At 41.8% G+C, this 18,797-nt stretch overlaps 1 protein-coding gene across 1 annotated transcript in view; it reads right to left on the bottom strand.

Annotated features, from left to right (window-relative positions):
* MAPK1 (mitogen-activated protein kinase 1) overlaps positions 1–18,373 on the bottom strand; it is a 48,145-nt gene extending 29,772 nt beyond the window's left edge. Inside the window, exon 1 of the mRNA XM_080919281.1 lies at positions 18,065–18,373. Coding sequence (XP_080775407.1) covers positions 18,065–18,171 — 107 coding nt within the window. The 5' untranslated portion in view covers positions 18,172–18,373. The remainder of the gene's footprint in view (positions 1–18,064) is intronic.
* Positions 18,374–18,797: the final 424 nt, after the last annotated feature.

The following is an 18,797-nucleotide window of genomic DNA, read 5'->3' as shown; positions in this document are numbered from 1 at the left end:
GTGCTTGCTCCTTTTGTTTGCTGCTCTCATCCTCAATGGCAATCACTGGCATTCCTGTGTGTATGATGGAACCATCCCAGATATCCAGCCTTATGGACAGAACAACTTCTGGATTCTTGACTTTTCATTGGGAGACAGGTATTGTTGGACTAGTCAGACCATAACCTTTATACTATTCTAATAAACTCCACATGTAGCACACAGGTTGTCATTCTATTAGTTCTGTTATTCTGGAGAGAGAACCCTATCTAATACACCACCTACATATTCACTGGACAGAGAGGGCATACCGTGCAGCTGGTAAATGAATGAGGAAGACAGATGTATGGTGCATGTTTCTGATCCCAGCATTTGGGAGGGAGAGATAGGAGGATTACTCAACAGTCTGAGGCCAGCCTAGGTTCCACAGTGATACCCTTGTCTCCAAAAAACAAACAACAAAAATAACCCACCAAACCCAAAGAATGATTAAGAGCTCTAATAATATGGAATGAATCCCAAGACTATTAAATGAAAAGAGTAAAGTTTAACCAGTGATGGTGGCACATACCTTTAATCCTGGCAGAGGTAGGCAGATCTCTGAGTTCAAGGCCAGTTTGCTCTACATTGTGAATTTCAAGATGGCCAACACTACACAGAGAATCCTTGTCTTGAACCTTCAAAATTACAGTATTTATAATAATTTTACGGTATTTCATCCCCTCTTCTGGCCTCTCTGGGCACCAGCCATGCAACACACTATACAGATAAGCCTGCAGACAGAACACCCACACACGCTAATAAAAGATGCATTAATTAAAGAGTACTATAAAACTAGGCATTTATATACACATGCATGCCTATATGGATGGGCATGCAAGTGGAAGTTGGTTATGAAAGAAGAGGAAGACAACAAAAAAGGAGAACAGGAGGTGTGTGTCACGGAGCAGAAGTGGGGGTAGTATTTGGAGAGGAAGAGGGCCAACAGAGGGGACAGAGAGGATGGGGGAAGGCAGTGGTTGAGAACCAAAGGGGGGAGTGTCAAACCTGTGGCACATTATAACATGGATGAAATTTGAGACCATTAGGCTAAGCCAAAAGGCCAGTTCATAGAGACAAATATTGTGTAAGTCCACCCATCAAAGGCACTTTAAGACAATTTCACAGAATAATATCTAAGGAACCCGAATGGAATATATATGTGAAGTAAACTGAGTTAATTGTACCACAAATAAATTATAGAACCACAGGAGAAGCTACAGGGAAAATTCTCTCAACTTGTACTTTAGCTGGATACTTAAAGGGATAGGGAACTGAATGAGTGATACACAGATCCTGAGACTCTTGTTTGAACAGGAGGGACAAACTAGTAAGGAAAACAGAATAACGAGAGCCACACTGGTGAAAGAGTCACAATCAAGGGAGAGCTAAACTTGTGCAGTGTTAAAATCTGGGGTGTCAGTAGGAAGTTAAGATCTTGCTTTTGAGTTAGGGGCTCACTACTGTTGCCCTGGCCGGCCTCAAATTCACAGAAATCTGCTTGTTTCTGCCTTTTGACTGTTAAGATTAAAACTTGTGAGTGACACCCAGCCAAGGAGTCAGTTAACACAAACAAATACAAACATAAGCAATATGTAGGTTAGTATGCACACATTTCCTAGCTCGCTCGGCCTTCTGACAAGACCTGCAAGCAACAGCACTCCAGTAGCATAAACACACAGCTACTCAAGAAAAGGTGGGACTTGTTGAAAGAATTCAGGTTGCCCTAAAAAGAGCTGAATAAATGGAAGAGATAGGCCTTCTTACAAAAGCAGTCCCATTAGCAAAGAACAGCTGATACGGCACCTATAATCACCGGGATGCAGCAACAGACTCTGTAAGTGGGAAAACCTCTAAGGAACACAGGTAAAGCACGATTACTTTCATATATTCTCACTTCTTATGCAGCAGACCAAACTAATAATAATGTAGTAGTGTGAAAGTAATTGGCCCCCATAAGACCATAGGGAGTGACACTGTTAGGAGCTGTGGCTTTGTTGCAGGAAGTGTGTCATTGTGGGGCAAGTGCCTTGAGGTCTTATGTATGCTCAAGCCACGCCCAGTGACACAGTATCTTTTGCTGCCTTCAGATCAAGATATAGTACTCTTGGCTTTCTCCAGCACCATGTCTGCCTGAACCCTGCTATACTTCCTACCATGATAATTAATAATAAACTAAACCTCTGAAATTGTAAGTCAGTCCTAATTGTTAGGCTTTTATAAGTGTTGGTCAGTCTCTGCATAGCAATAAAACCCTAACTCAGAGAAAATAGTGACAGACCAAACTGTTCAATTTAAACAAGTCTCCACCCCACTCATCCTGTAGTTGAGGCATAAACTAACAAAGGCTAGTTATTTCTCTGCCATGGTATGGTTATAAGCTGATCATGTCAATATGAGAACATAGGCTAACTAACCTTCAGCAAGGTAAGTGCAGGGTTGACTAGTGTCAGACAGTTAAAGTCAACAGTGAACAAAGCCAGAGTCAGAGATGGACAAGGAAGGCTTTAATCACTCCTGACTAGATAGATGGGCAGCTCAACAGAGTGTGGTCATCTCCCTGGTTAGGCCAAGGATGTAAGAAGAGAACTTGATGGACCTCCACTGGCTCAACCCATAACAGCCTAGAGAACCAACCAATGTCAGTACATATTAACTCGGTCACTGTCCAGTTTCTGCCTCTGCCTGCACAACCCCTGGATGAGGAAGCTTAATGCTTTTTCCTCTCCTTGAAACCCTCCCTGAGCAGTTCTCTCATGGTTTCTTCATTTGTTCACATTTCTTACTTGGTCTCCATGTCTTACTCTTTTTTAGTATTTCTTTTCCTTTCTTTCTTTTTGGTTTGTCTTGAATCAGGATCTCAGTAATGTAATCTTAGCTGGCTGGCCAAGAGTACACTATGTAGACCAGACCAGCCTTTAACTTAAAGATCTGCCTGCTCCTGCCTCCCAAGTCAAGCCTAACTATAATAATTCTGAACGAAGCCTGCTTTCAATTTGTATCTTCTTTTAACAACTAAAGATTAATACCCAATTTCTAATAGATAAATGTCTAATTATTTGAACTGTTCAAATCCTAGATAAAAATGAAAAACTTAAGAACAGATTTAACTATACAAATAAGGCAATCCATCAGGTTCTACTTGCTACCATACTCTTAAGGAGGGGGAGAAGATGAGGAAGGGCAGCAGGCTGGCTCTAATATATAACCTTGGCTGGCCTTGAATTTATAATCCTGTCTCCATCCAGAGTGTGGGAATTACAGGTGTGTAGGAACCATGGTGTCCAATGTATACAATGTTAAAGATTAAACTCAGTGCTCTGTACATGTAAGGCAAACATATGGGGAAAGAAAAACAAAGATACTGTTGAAAAGCTTACTCACATCACAAATACGTTGTTTATGGAGAACAATCTGGTTACATATTACAAATATTTATTTGACCCAGGCTGTACTTATTTCAAAGTAGAGTCAAGGAAAGCTGTTGTACTTTAAAAAAAGTATGCAATATCAAAATAGTTGGGGTGCACAGTAGCCACCAGCCCAGCAGACTGTTTGTTTAGGCATACAGTTTCCTTGGCTGGCCCATCATACCCACATACTGAGAGGCAGAGGCAGAGGCAGAGGCAGGCAGACTGGATCTCTGAGTCTGAGGCTAGTCTGGTCTACTGACTGAGGTTGGAAAACCAAACCAAACAAACAAAAAATGGCAAGGTAACAGAAAGTCAAACAAAGGAGGGACAGTTAATTTGTTCTAAATAAAATGTAATGTTAGGCTGTTAGGGTATGTTGTAGATGACTCGCTCATAGCTATATAAAAGTTAGTAGTAGTACACAAGCTTATAGTGTAAGCATTACACAGGTTAAAAACAAAACAAGGGGCTAGGTAAGACGATTAGGAGGACAAAGGTGCTTGCTGCCCAAACCAAACCTGAAAACCTGAGTTCAATCTGAGGAACCCACATGGCAGAAAAGTCCTGAAACCTGACTTGACTTCCACATACACCGACCACCCCACAAAGTAACGGGCCATTGTGGTTTGAATGGCAATGGCTCCCATAGGCCCAGAAGGAGTAGCATATTGGGAGGTGTGGCACTGTTGGAAGAAGTGTGTCACTGTAGGGTGGGCTTTGAGGTCTCAGTTGCTCAAGCTAGGTTCAGTGTGGCATTCACTTCTGTTGCCCGTGGATCAAAATGTAGAACTCTCAGCTCCTCCAGCACTATGTCTGCCTGCATTCTGCCATGCTTCCTTCCATGACAAAAACAGACTAAACCTCTGAACTGTAAGCCAGCCCAATGAAATGTTTTCCTTTATCCGAGAGTTGTTTTGGTCACGGTATTTTCTTCACAACAATAAACTCTATGACAGTGAGTAAATAAAGAAATTCAGTAACAACTAAAACACTGGCTTAACCATCATGAAAGAGCAATTTCTATAAAGCAGTAGAAACTTTCACCTGAGTAAGGATAGGTAAACACTAGGAACCTAGAAAGACAACAACTGTTGAAGTGAACAGCTTTTACTTTTAGACTGCAGTTATCAGCATTCTACACAACACAACAAGATTCAAGATAGCACTCAAGAACTAAGAATGAAGCTGGGTATGGCAGCCCATACCTTTAATCCCATCACTGTGGGAGTTAGGGTTAGGGTGGTACTTTATGAGTTCAAGGCCAGTCAAGGAAACAATAGTGAGGCCATGCCCAAACAAACAAACAAACAACCAGTCTGGTATGTGGCTGCTTTGTAGACTAACTTACTGAGCTACCTCCAGACGGTGGTTCCCAGCTTTGTGAACTGTCATCTGCATTATCATCTGGGTGGATATGATAATGCAACTGTCTCTGAGTCATTTCTGCTCCTGTAAGTAACCCCAATAAAACTCATGGCAGTGGAAGGTCAAAGTCATCCTCAAACTAAATTGCAACTCAAGCTACCCTGAGCTACAGAATATCAACCAATCAAAACTACCCATAAAAAATCAAAGACTTTGAAAAGACCAGAGGCACCTCAGGAAAAGATGTGGAGACAATTTTCTATTAAAAGGGGGGGGGGGCTTTTATTACAAAATGTTGCAGGAAAAAAAAGTTATTTGCTTCAGATAGAGGAAAAAGGATTCTAGAAACAAATGCCCATTCAAAAAGACCAAAATGAAGAAAGACTGTACGTATATATTAGGAAGCATGCATGGTTCACCTGAGAAGGAACATGGTACAAGAAGCTAGCTCAGGTTAAACAGTACAGATCATCCCTGAGAGAACCTGTCTAAAAAGTGGACAACGACCAAAGGTAGGACATGGGACAGTTCAAGATTAGACAAGACTCCTAGCACACACATAGTGCTATGAACAACTCCAGTCTCAGGGGATATGACACCTTTTTCTTACCTCCACGGATACTGCACACAACTATATAGTACACAGACATATATGCAGGTAAAATACTCATATACTCTCACGGTTAAGAGTAATATAAGGTCATTTTCACACACATGTATGTTATACACTGTTAAGCAAATTCCCTGCCCAACACCTACTACCCTCTGCCACCTTCCTCCTCCCCTCCCACTAGTCTTGGCTCCTTTCTCCAGACTGTTCTGCTGCTTCTGCTTTCATGTCATATACACACATGTCTAAGACCCACAAATGATTAAAAACAATGAACGAAATCCAACCCAACCCAATCTGCCTGAGTATGGCTTAATCTGCTTAACAACTAACTATCTTCAGTTGCATTTAAAAGGAATTCTGACAATCTACAGCATGGATGAATTTGAGGACATTAAGACAATGAAAAATGAAATAAGCCAATCATAAAAAGCCAAATTCATATAAAGCAGAATGATAACTTTCGGGGACTACAGAGAGGGAGGAATGGAGAGTAGATGTTTAATGGATATATGATTTTTAACTTTGGAAAAGATGAGAATTCTGGAGATTGATTATATAATGTAAATACACTCAAATGTACTTAATAAAATCATTAAAATGCCCAAGCATCAAACTTAAACATCTATTTACTATTTCATGTGTATAGGTAGGTGTTTTGCTTATATCCATGCAGCATGTGCCAGAGGAGTGCATGAGGTCCTCTAGAAATGGGAGTTACAGACGGTTCTGAGCTGCCATGTGAGAACTGAACCCAGGTTGCCTAGAAGAGCAGTCAGTGCTGTTTATTTATTTAACCTGAGCCACCTCTCTAGCCCTGCTAGACATAATACTGTCAACTGAAATCCCAACACCTGAGAGGCTGAAGGACAGTTTCGAGTTCAAGACCAACTATGGCTGCAAAGTCAGGGTAGAAACAAGACAATGAGTCTTAAGTGTCTTTTACAACAGTTTCTAATAAATGCTTGTAATCTCATCATTCAGGAGATCATCATGAGTTCCAGGTCATTTGGGGTTATATAATGTGTTTCAGACCAGTCTGGGCTACTGTGTAAGAGCCTGTCTCAAAAAGTCTCTATGTCATCCAGAGTTTAAGGAGAAAGCTGATGTTGTAAAAATAGTGTTAGAAAACAATAAATAGATATATTTCCTGCTTGAAGAAGGTTGCAAGGAAGTGAACAAAAATATCAGGAAACATCAAGGCACTGTCAGCAATAGTCTCATATCTCCTTGAGTACTGTGTATGTTGTGCAAGATTTTAGTATCAACGGAAGCCCAGGGGAAAACCCACACCTAGGTTTAAACATTATAAAGATGGTTACAACTTCATGATTCTAGGGATGTTTGGGCACGGGGCAATATAACATGAGGACTTGCATTCAATGAGGCCTGAGGACCAGCACCCATGTGAAAAGAGCAGGGGTAGCAGTGAACACGTTATCCTAGCAACAGAGACAGAAAGAAGGATCCCTGAAGTTTCCAGTCTAGCAGAATTGGCAAGCTACAGGTTTAGTGAGAGAGACTCTGGCCTCCACAGGGACACATATAAACTCCAAAGCTAAGAATGTCACTAGAGGGTATCTGAAACCTACAACAGCGATTTCTCCAATTTGTTGAAACCCTATTTGATGCTCACACTAGTATACTTAGAAAGTATACACCTTGATCTGGGCCAGTGATGTGGCTGTGCTAGTAAATGTATTTGCTCTAGGAGCCACCTGAATTTGTGTTAACTTGACACAAGCTAGAGTATCAGAGGGGAAGGAACCTCAGGTGAGGAAATGCCTCCATGAGATCCAGTTATAATACATTTTCTCAATTCGTGAACAATGGAGGAGAGTCAGATCATTGTGGGTGGAGCCATCACTGACCTGACAGTCGTGGGCTGCAGTAAGAAAGCAGGCTGAACAAGCCCTGTGAAGCAAGCCAGTAAGCAGCATTCCTACATGGCCTCTGCATCAGCTCCTGCCTCCAGGATCCAGCCATTTGAGTTCCTGTAAGCTGAATAAACCCTTTCCTCTCCAACTGGCTTTTTGGTCATGGTGGTTTGTTGAAGCAATAGAAACCCTAAGACACTTCCTAACCCAATAACCAGAGTTTAAGCCCCAAATTCACAGGGTAAAGAGAAGAGAACCTAGTTGGAGAGGTGGCTCAGTGGTTAAGAGTACTAACTGCTCTTCCAGAGGTCCTGAGTTCAATTCCCAGCAACCACATGGTGGCTCACAACCATCTGTAATGGGATCTGATGCCCTCTTCTGGTGTGTCTGAAGACAGCTACAGTGTACTCATGTACATAAAATAAATCTTTAAAACTTTTAAAGAGAGAAGAGAACCAACTCTCACGAATTGTCACCTGGCTTCTATATACACAACACTGCATGCACACACCCACACATGTATGCACATAAATAAAATTTAAAATGCACCAAGTTATGTTCTTCTTTTGTTCTGTAACTATAAAAACTATGCAATGTGGCGGATGCCTTTCATCCCAGCACTTGGAGGCAGAAGTAGGTGGATCTCTGAGTTTGAGGACAGCCTGGTCTACAGAGTAAGTTCCAGAACAACCAAGGCTATTCAGAGAAACCCTGTCTTGAAACACCACATACACATGCATAAGCACCCCAAAGACAAAACCCGTGAAATATTTCCACACTGCAACATAATATTTGGGGTAACATAAATCTGTGTTCCTGGGCATTTGTATTTAACCCAAGAACAAACTGCTACTTCCTGTGAGGTGAGAGCTGTGTACTGTGTCCACAGCAGTAATACATCCTACGGAACCTGAGGGGGGAAAGAGCTCACCTGTTCTTCCTACCAATAATCTTGTAACATAGAAGCACCAAACTACAGAGGTTCAATGGAGGCCAGAGGCCTGGTTCCCACTCCCACAGATATCCTTTCTTCTAAAACTGTCAATGTACCCAATTAAAAACTTAGAGATCTTGACATTTGGTACAAATAGCTTATCTTTTATCTTTCACCAATAAACTACTCAAATGAAAATCACTTTACTTTAGTCTTAATTATAGCTCAAATGCTGTTATGTTTTCTAATCACTATGACAAATACCCAAGAGAGACAGTGGAGAGATTTACATTATCTGTTTGAATTTCTATCTAAAGCAGTTTTGTTCCATCACCCTGTGACTGAGGAGAGGGGGGTTGGGGAGTAGAGCAAGCAACCATGGGGGTGTGGGTGCAGCCTTACCTCCTTGCAGTTATCCATGGCCCCAGCCTCTTTATATTAAAGATTTCTAATATTCTTTGAAAATATTTTATTGTCAATGAATGAATGAATGAATGAATAAATGGTAAATGATTCGGACTGTCCCAAAAGATTACTTGAAAATACTATCTACCAAAAAGGAATGGGAGGTGGATATGGTAGCACATGGATTTATTACCAGTAGTGGAGGCAGAGGCAAGTGAATATGAGTTTGAAGTCAGCCTGGTCTATAAAGTGAGAACCTGACTCAAACAAAGAGAGGCCTGAAAAAAATGGCTTTTGGTTAAGAGCATGCACATACTCATCTTCTTTAGGACCTGGGTTCCTACAGCCACAGCAAGCAGCTCACACTGATTTTCCGAATCCAGCCCCAGGGAACCCAACATTTCTGGCCTTTAGAGGCATCTGCATGCGTACGTGTGGTTAAAAAAAAAAAAAAAAAAAAAAAAAAAAAAAAAAAAAAAAACGAAAATACTACCAAAATGTAATTATAGGCAGAATGTCTCAAGAACATGTTTTGTTTTGTTTTGTTTTTTTTAAAGAATGTGTGTAGGGCAATTAGTTCTCAACCTAGGGGTGGAACGAACAACCCTTTCAAAACCACAGATAATTACATTATAACCCCTAACAGTAACAAAATTACAGTTAGAAGCAACAAAAATAACTTTATGGTTGGGACCACATGAGGAACTGTATGAAAGAGCTGTAGCATTATGAAGGTTGAGAACCACTGGTGTAGAGGATCAAATCAGGCATACACACTGGGCAAAAATGCCTTACTACACTGAGCTAAATCCTCAGTTGTTCCCACAACAGTTTTAATGTAGCAGTTAGATGTTCTGACAGTGGTGTGTTAGTTTTCAGTTTTCTTCTGTCCTCCACTTCCCAACTGCTGAAATAGACTGCAGGCATATGCCATACATATATACTGCCTTGCCATCATGTATTTTGGCCCTAAAGCAAAAACTAACTTGTGGGAAAGGTCTCAACCTGTATGAATTTCTTTTTAAAACTATCTGATTCAAACAATGGAATTAAAAACAAAGACGATTTCATGGGGAAAAATACATAGATTTTAGGATAGGCTTTAGCATTGCTAGACTGAAAACAACCCCCAAAGCAAACATTTTCTTATCTGCTGAAGCACGGGACTTAGATTTGGATCTGCTGACTTCCAGGCCAAAGTTCTTCCAGCTAGCTAGCTGTCTGCGAGACTCCTCTCAAGTTTCAGCAAATAATTTATACAAACCCCTTTCTCAGTGTTAACTCACCAACTTTTAAGAGAAAAGAAACTAAATACGGTTCTTTAAAATAATGCATATTTTAATGTGCCTTTCTTATCAACATAATATGCAACCTCCAAACTCATTAACATCCGAATCACTACCAACTGCCTAACGTTTAGATTAGGATCTAGTCTGGCCTACTGTGCCAGTTCAGAACTGAGTGCCAGATGTAGCCATCATGGCTGTAGACTTCTTCAGTGCGAAACGGTTCTGCAGCTTTTCTTAAAAAAGAAAAAAAAATGGATGTTTATTTTTTATAGACACACTCTGTGTGTGTGTGTGTGTGTGTGTGTGTGTGTGTGTGGTTCAGAGGACAATTTGCTGGAGTTGGCTCTCAGGGATTCTGCCTGCTGAGCCACCTTACTACCTTGGTAGGAATTTTGTCAGTCATGAAAAGTGACAAGTACAGCAGGTATTCACACTCAACACTTCCCTGACGTTTTACATTCTTCACAAAATATGAATGTCAGGTAATTTCCCACAGCCACATGGAATTGAACAAAATCTATGGTGTTCTTATGCACCGAAGAGACACTATAAAATAGATAAAGTGCTAGGATGAACACTGCAGCCAAGCAACAAGAATATTAATCTTAGAAAATATGGTCAAGAATGTGTCTTGAGGGCTCTGGGGATATGCCTCAGCAGGCAGAGTGCTAGTTGAACAAGCATAAGGATCTGAATTCAGATCCTCAGAGCCACATAAAAAGTCAGGTGTAACTGTGAATACCTGTAACCCTAGCACTTGGAAGGTGGTGGACACAAGAGAATTCCTAGAGTTTACTAGTTAGCTAGTCTAGGCAAAAGGATGATCTCCAAGTTAAGTTCAGCGATACCATGTCTTAAAAAAAAAAGGAAAAAAAGAAAGAAGGAAGGAAAATGCAGAGACAGGTTGATTTCAGTTACTGCCCAGCCTGCTGCCAAGGTAGAATACAATAGAGGAAGACTTCTGACATTAACTCCTGACCTTCCACCTTCCTGTTCTGGGTATATTTAATCGTGCCTGTAGTATTTATTCAGTAGGCAGAAGTAGGAGTTACTCCCCTAATGCTAATAAGTTTGAGGCTAGCCAGGTCTACACATAGTTAAGGCCATTAAAAAAGTAAGCAAAAAACTGAAAGGATATCACTTCAAGGATAGCTGCTCCTAACCTATTATGCAATTTCATTATTTATAAATTTTAAAAAGGAAAGAGCATGAAAGCAAAACTACACAAACTTCAGTCTATCATCAGCTGGTTGTTCCAAATTCTGCAGCACTCCATTTTTTAGTTCCTGACTTCAGAGCCTGCCCCAAGACTTCTTTGCTGTAGGGAACTTAAGGATAGATTACTTTGGCTTATGTTCCAGAGGGTAAAAATCCATGATGGCAGTAACAGCATGGCTGAAACAGTAAGCTGGGATTTCACATCTTGAAACACAAGCAGGAGGGTGGCACCAGGCTTTAAATTCTCAAAGCCCACCTCTAGAGACACACTTCTTCCAACAAGGTCATACCTTCTAAACTTTCCCAAACAATGCCACCAATTGGAATCCAAGTATTCATATACATGAGCTTACAGAGCTCATATTTGACATTTTCATTCAAACCACCAACAGGGACCTTGGAGAATAATCTAGCCTGTGGACTTTTTAATTCATTTAAAGCAACGGAATACTTGTCTTATGCTGCTGGTCCTAATAATAATATGTGAAGGTTAATAGGTAAATGAAAGAAAAACAAAAAGGGAGAGAAAGACCAAAGTGGTGATGTTTCTAAAGGGAGGAATGTCATCCATAAAGTTTTCATGCATAAGGTTTCTGTGAATGAAGGTTCTGACAGCCCTTGGAAAGGTGAGTTTTGAAAACCCCAGACAGAACACAATCCCTTCATTTCCTCTCACTTTGTTGTTTGTAACTTTCTACTCTAGTGCCATAAAGCTTCAACCCAGAAGCCTCCTGCAGCTCTCGCATCTCTCCCCAGAGTGGGACGGAGTAGCACACTAACAAAGCAGTAGCCTTATTAGTGGCAAAGGTACAAAGACCAGGCTAAGGTTGCACAGCAGGTAGCATTCAGGCAAAGAAATGTTTTCAATTACTTATTTGTGTATCTATGTGAGGACACAAATGTGGCAGTCAGAGGACCTCAAGGGCTGGTCCTGGTCCTCTACCTTATTTCAAGCAGTCTTTTGTCATTTGCTGGATACTCCAGGCTAGCTAGCCCATGAGCTTCCAAGGTAATCTTTTGTCACCACCTCCCATCTACACATACTACCATATATTTTTACAAAACTTTTAAATGGATTCCAAAGGTCCCAATTCATATCACTGAGTTTGCAAAAGGTTTTGCTTTTTACCCACTGAGCCACCTTCCCAGCCTTCAACTGTTTTTTAGTTTGTTTGTTCTTATATTGTTTTTGTCTCTTTTCCCTCAATTGTTTTGCTTTTTGAGACAAGATATCACTATTTAGACAAGTCGAGGCCTTGAACTCAGAGACCTGCCTTCCTCTGCCTCCCAGTGCTTAATAAAAGGGATAGATGACCAGACTCAGTTTCAACTCTTTTAAATTAGTAAGTACATATGGTTGCCTGGGAAACTTGGATGCTTTTCATAAGAAAAGACTTGAGAACATAATACTTGAGAACTAAAAATAATCCAAGTAAATTCATGTAACAGGGTAACAGTTACAGCTAACTACCAAGAGTACCTTAGGGACTATAAATAAAACACTATATTTCTAATGTTGATATGAGCAGGCCTCCTCGAATTTTTAGGCTCTAAATACAATCTCTGATTTGATACTTTAGCAACTAGATCTCAGTTTCTGAATTCTAAGCTGGGTGTGGTGGTACACCCTATTATCCTAGCATTTGTGCCAGAGACCAGGAGTCCAAAATCATCCTGAGTTACAGTGAGTCAATGGCCAACTTGAGCTACTAGACCCTTTCTCAAAATACACCCAAAACAGAAATGAAAGCAAGACAGAGTAGGCAAACCTACAAATTTTATAAAGAAATGTCGAAAAGAGGGCCATCCCTCCCAGCTGTCATAACCACAGCCTCCCCCCTCAGGTGTCCTTTACTCTAGTCATCCCATCTGTGGTTTTCCTGACCACATGTGTCGTTTTCATGCTCCCATGCCTTTGCATGTACTATCACTCTCTGCCTAGAAAGCATTTTTAAAGGTAAACTGCTCATACTTTAATAATGAGCTTAAACATCCACAAGGCCTTATAAATACAGCTTTTCACTACCCAGCATTCCTCCTGTACAGCACTGGCAGTCTGTGCTATTTCCCAAGTATATCCTGTTCAAAGTTACCACCATGCAGGAACCAAGTAAATTCTGTGCTTGATAAGCTCTTTCTGAGCGAATGACTATATGAAGCGTTTTGTAAAATGAGATGTAAGAAAAGCCATTTTCTCACCTTCACCCTCCCTCCCTGCTTGTTTTCAATACTGGAGATGAGCCCCAGAGACTGCTAAGCAAGCATCACACTGACCTACATTCACAGTGCCCCCACGCCAACTCTAAAATCTTGTGAATTCCACTCAGGGATCAGACAGGATAGGTTCTCTCACACACCAGTCCCAAGCCCTCTTCCACTGAGTTATACTCCTGGCCTCTGTCATGGTCCTCTTGACTCACACTTCTAGCTATGTCCTAGAGCAAGCCACCTAAATGCTCCCAATCACCTCACCGGCAAGAACAAAAAAAGAAAAGCTGATCAGTTTTGCAGTTGCTCGAGGGTTAGGTGATGCTATTTCTTAAAATACACACACACAACAAAACAAAGCACAAAATAAGTGACATGCTTTAATTACAAAATCTTAGACGAATGGAACACTGCACTATCAGGAAAAGGAACACAATAGAATTCTGACAGGAACCACCTTTTATTTAAGAGTGAAGAATATAATAGCTTGTCTTCAGCTGCATGCTTTTGCTCCCTGTAGTAACCTTTTAATGACTACCACGTCCCTGGGTTCCTGTGACAATATCAAGTCTTGGTTTCCTGGTTCCTTTCACCACCATTCCTGGTGTCTCCGTAACTTGCCTTTCATTGATACCTACAGGCAGATACACCCCTTTACTTCTCTCATAGCTCTTCTCACCCTTCCATTAGCCTGATCTTAAATTAACCCTCTCCCAACCAACACAGTATTTCCATATTAAATTCATCCAGGGCTGGAGTGAGATAGCTCAGGGTTTGAGTGTTGCTGTTCTTGCAGAGAACTCCAGCTCAGTTTCCAGTTCGGACATCAAGTGACTGACTCACAAATGCCCATGGCCTCCAAGGAAATCCAGTCAGAGACAGACAGGCAGACATACACACACTGAAATACGTTGTTTTCTTTTTTAAAGACCTTCTTTAAAACAGTAGACAGTCTAGCACACAACTTGCATTTCTCCGTTCTGACATTCTTCTATACAGCTCAGCATCTCTTCTATGCCAGTGACGCTTTTATTCCGCCTGCTCTGTCAGTGGTTCTAACCCACACCGGGGAGTCACAAGCCCTTCTGACAATCTCCTAAATATTACACCCAAAAGATGTTGAATGTGCATGTTTACAATTTTAAGAAACCAGTGCCTCAAATAATAATCTGTACTTCTCCATTCAAGATTTTAACTATTGGGGGTTTATAGAGGGGAAATCGGGAAAGGGAATAACATTTGAAATGTAAATAAAATATATCCAATTAAAAAAAACTTTAATAAAATAAAAATCATGATTACAACTTAAAAAAAGATTTTAACTATTACTCACAGTATAGAAAGATTTCTTTTTTTTCCACCCCTGTATGTTTTGCCTACTCATGTTTGTGTATCATGTGCCTGTGGAGCCAGAAGAGAAGGCCAGATCACCTGGAACCAGGGTTAAGGGCAGTTGCAAGCTGCCACTGAACCAAGCCATCTGCAAGAACAAATGCTCTTAATGCTGAGCACCTCTCCAGCCTTTGTTACAAACTTCACCAACTAACAGCCATTTCTACCTCTCCAGGGTAAACCTGCTCTGCCTTCAGTATCCCCTCTTGGATTATGGCACCAGTTCCATTTCTCATTTTGGCTCAGCAATTTTCAAATCTAAACCCACCTTAGCTCCTCACCTTTAACTACCTTGTCTTCGTTAGATCTCTTCCGACTTTCCACAAGACCTCTCATGACTGATGCTGTCTGCTCAAGATTTCCTCACTCGAATGACTATACCTTGAGATGGCTGCAATGGCCTGACTGCTGATCACCACCAAAATTAACATTGCCCAGGACTCTCAAAAACATCCATGTTTTCTTTCCCACGTTCTCATGGAGTCCTCTACAGTGATGCACCTAAACACTTTTCTAAGACGAGACTCAGCAGCTCAAGCTGCCACTTGTTCCTATTACCTGTCTATCAAAATCACACCCACACCCACTCTTAAATGCCCAACTTGAAACTCAGTCTTCTTTTAAAAACATTTATTTTTAATTATGTGTACTCATCTAACGCATGCATGAGCACACACAGAAGAACCCGTAAGAGGTCAGAGGCATCACGATTACCTGGAGTTCCAGGCTGTCGGGAACTGAATTCTGGCTGAGCTATCTATCCTGCATCTCCCACCCCAACATCTTCTCTTTCCGTCTTCTGTGTGATGATTAGGAAGAGAACTTGAACAAACAGGCGCAATTCCCCACAAACTGCTTTAGGGGTAATCCTGCTAAAGAACAGCTGAAAATCCCTTGAACAATTTTTTGTAAAGAGTAAAAGTTATTCTTAAATTTATTTCTTGATGTGTGTAACCTACTGATTCTCCTATGCACCACTTGCATGTAAAAGCCTTTGGAAGCAGTGGATGGTGTATCACCTAATGTAGATGCAGGGACCTGAGCTCTCCTGCAAAAGCAGCAGGTACTCAACCACTATGCCATCTCTCCAGCTTTTCAAGATCACAACCATTCAAGCAGACACTTAAGCTAAGAAGCCACTATAAACTCAACCTTGATCAGATGCTAATGACACACATTAAGAATATTAAATAAATACTAAGACACGTTATCGATCTGGAAATAAAAAGCTGGTGTTACAATTTAAATTCCAATTATAACTGCATTTTTATTTTTCTTAAAATATAGATTTATTTATTTATTTATTATAAGTACACTGTAGCTGTCTTCAGACACACCAGAAGAGGGCATCAGATCTCATTACAGATAGTTGTGAGCCATCAAGTGGTTGCTGGGATTTGAACTCACAACCTCTGGAAGAGCAGTCAGTGCTTTTATCCACTGAGCCATCTCTTCAGCTCTGCATTTTTCTTAAAATTAAAATTTGTAGGTGCCAGGTAGATGGCAGAGGAAGGTGCCACCCTTGTCTACAAACCTCGATTACACAGAGAAACATTGTCTTAAAAATTAATTTCATTTTATGCCTATGAATGCTTTGCTTGAATGCATGTCTTAAGAGAAGTTCCATCTTCTTGAACTGTAACTACAGACAGCTTGAGCTGCCATGGGAATCGAACCCACAGCATTCTCATAACTGCCGAGTCATCTTTCCAGCTCCTAAATTTTGAATTTTAAAAAGAACTCTGCACAGCAAGTGGAAACTTCAAAGGTCAATAGCAACAGGATCTAAATAATCCATCTTATCAGGGTGGTAGGGAATGTATGGGTTCAACTGACACATCCTAATTTTTTGTCCCTATTTAAAATAAGCCCCCCCCCCCTAAAAAATAAATGAGACTATAATGGGTAATCAATAGTATCAATAAGAGTTTCTGACATATTTACCAGCAAGTGCAGTAATATATAAAAGTTAGATGTAATGTGGAAAGTACATTTTCTCCATTCCTTTATAAAGTCTGTCTTGTAACTGTGACCTAATTTAATTTCTCTTTTGACTCCCAGGTCTAGTTCACTTTTATCTTCATAATTGCATACTATGAAACATTTTGCTCATAAAAATATAACTATTCATAAGTGTCTTTAAAAAGGCTAATTATTCTATCTAGTTAACACACTTGGTGAAAACACATTTTTCTGGCATTTCTAAAATTATGACCATTCAAATTCGAATGCATTTCTGAAACAGACTTGTTCACCAGAAAAATATGAAGTCCTGAGATTATTAATAAATCAGGGAAAGGCATATGAAACGGCTGAGGAGCTGAAGCTTTTAAAACAGGATCTTTCTGTAGCAAAGCCTGATTCTAGTTCTTATCTGAAAAAGAGTGTCTTCTCTTTCCTCAAGATGGCTATTCAAGTAAAATTAAACTATCTCAGAGACCTCCGATAAATGAACTTGTTTTAATTAAAACAATACACTCCATCATTCCACAAGCAGGAAATTCTGCAGGTGACCGTGTAAAAACTATTAGGTCTGTGTGTGTGTGTGTGTGTGTGTGTGTGTGTGTGTGTGTAATACATATGGAAATATCCAAGTGTACTCTTGAGGGTAACGACAGGGTAATTTAAAGTCAAATTTGGCCTAACTCCAAATATATCTTTATAATTCTAAGAGTGATGCTGGCTTATCTTTCCTGAAACACAATCGGTAAGATATTTAAATTCATTTTGAAACTTAAAGATTTCACATGTCCACAATTAACGCTGTATCGTTAATGTTTTTTTTTCCGAAAGCCTGAGGTAGAATGCATTATTAGCTCTACTTAAGATATTTTGTGAATGCTGTTCACGTACACAGAAGAGAAGAAAAATATTTTGGTGCTCAGCACACAAGCCCATTATTCCGGCTTGCAAAACCATGGCCGCCGCCGACACGGACAAGCATCTAATGGAATTCCTGGTTTTAATCTAACGTCAAAAAGCGGCGGCTATAATGCTATAAATTAGGGGACATGGTGCACTTCCGTTCCCGTCCCGAGGGAGAAAGCCTCGAAAGTACGGAGTCTTGTAGTCCTGGCCTCAGTCTGGGACGCCCCTCCAATCACAAACGAGGGTCAGCTCAGGAAGCAGCGGAGCAACACCTAAGCCTCGAAGGGCTCCGGGACCCCGCCCCAGGGCTCCAGGAGCGCGGGCCAAGGAGAAGCCAGGGGTCCGGGGCGCCGCGGAACGCGAGGCCAAGGCGCGGGAAGGGCCGCGGCTGCATCCAGATCAGCCACAGGCAGGGGGCATAGGGTGACCGCGTGAGGCCGGGCCTGCAAACCAGCGCAGACACTCACCAAACCATGCCGTAGGCGCCTTCTCCGATGTACGAGAGGTTGGTGTAGCGCGGCCCCACGTCGAACACCTGCCCGCGGACCATCTCCGGTCCCGCCGCCGCCGCCATGTTGGCTGCACAGCCGCTGCTGCCGCCGCCCGTGCTCGACGCTTCGCGGCTGCCGCTCCGCTCGTGCTGCGCTTCCCGCAGGAACCGCGCCGCCGCCCGTGTAGCCGCCGCCGCCTCCGCCGGCGATCGGGAACAAGAAAGGAGGACAACACAGAGGAGAGAAGTAACCGGCGGTAGAGCCACTGCCTGCCTTCCTGCCTGACGGGCGGGCAGCGAGTGGGAGGAGGGAAGGGCTCGCGTCGAGGAGCGCTAGGGCGGAGCCAAGGGCGTGCGCGCTGATTGGCTACTCCTGCATGGAGGGCGGAGTCTCGCGGGCCGGCGGAAGCAGCGAGGTAAGACAGGAGCACTGCGGCTGCGGGGGAGGGACGTCACGTGTGTTCAGCAAACCAAGCGCTGGGTAGCTCTAAAAAGCTAGGTTGGAACTTAGGCATAATGACCCCACCAAGTCCCACCGCTATCCTAGTGTTGTTCCTGGTCCAGAACGAAGTCACGCGGGACTAGGCTTGAGACTAGAGGGCTCACTACACACCAGCCACGGGACCCCTGAGACAGACCTCTAGGAATACACCGTCCACATTCTGCACTCTTAGACCATCAGAGTGGGACAGGAACCAAAAAGCATAGCC

Source organism: Micromys minutus (genome assembly GCF_963924665.1).
Source record: "Micromys minutus genome assembly, chromosome: 7".
NCBI lineage: Eukaryota > Metazoa > Chordata > Mammalia > Rodentia > Muridae > Micromys > Micromys minutus.
The sequence above is the reverse complement of the archived record's forward strand: the minus strand, read 5'-3'. Positions and strand labels throughout refer to the sequence as shown.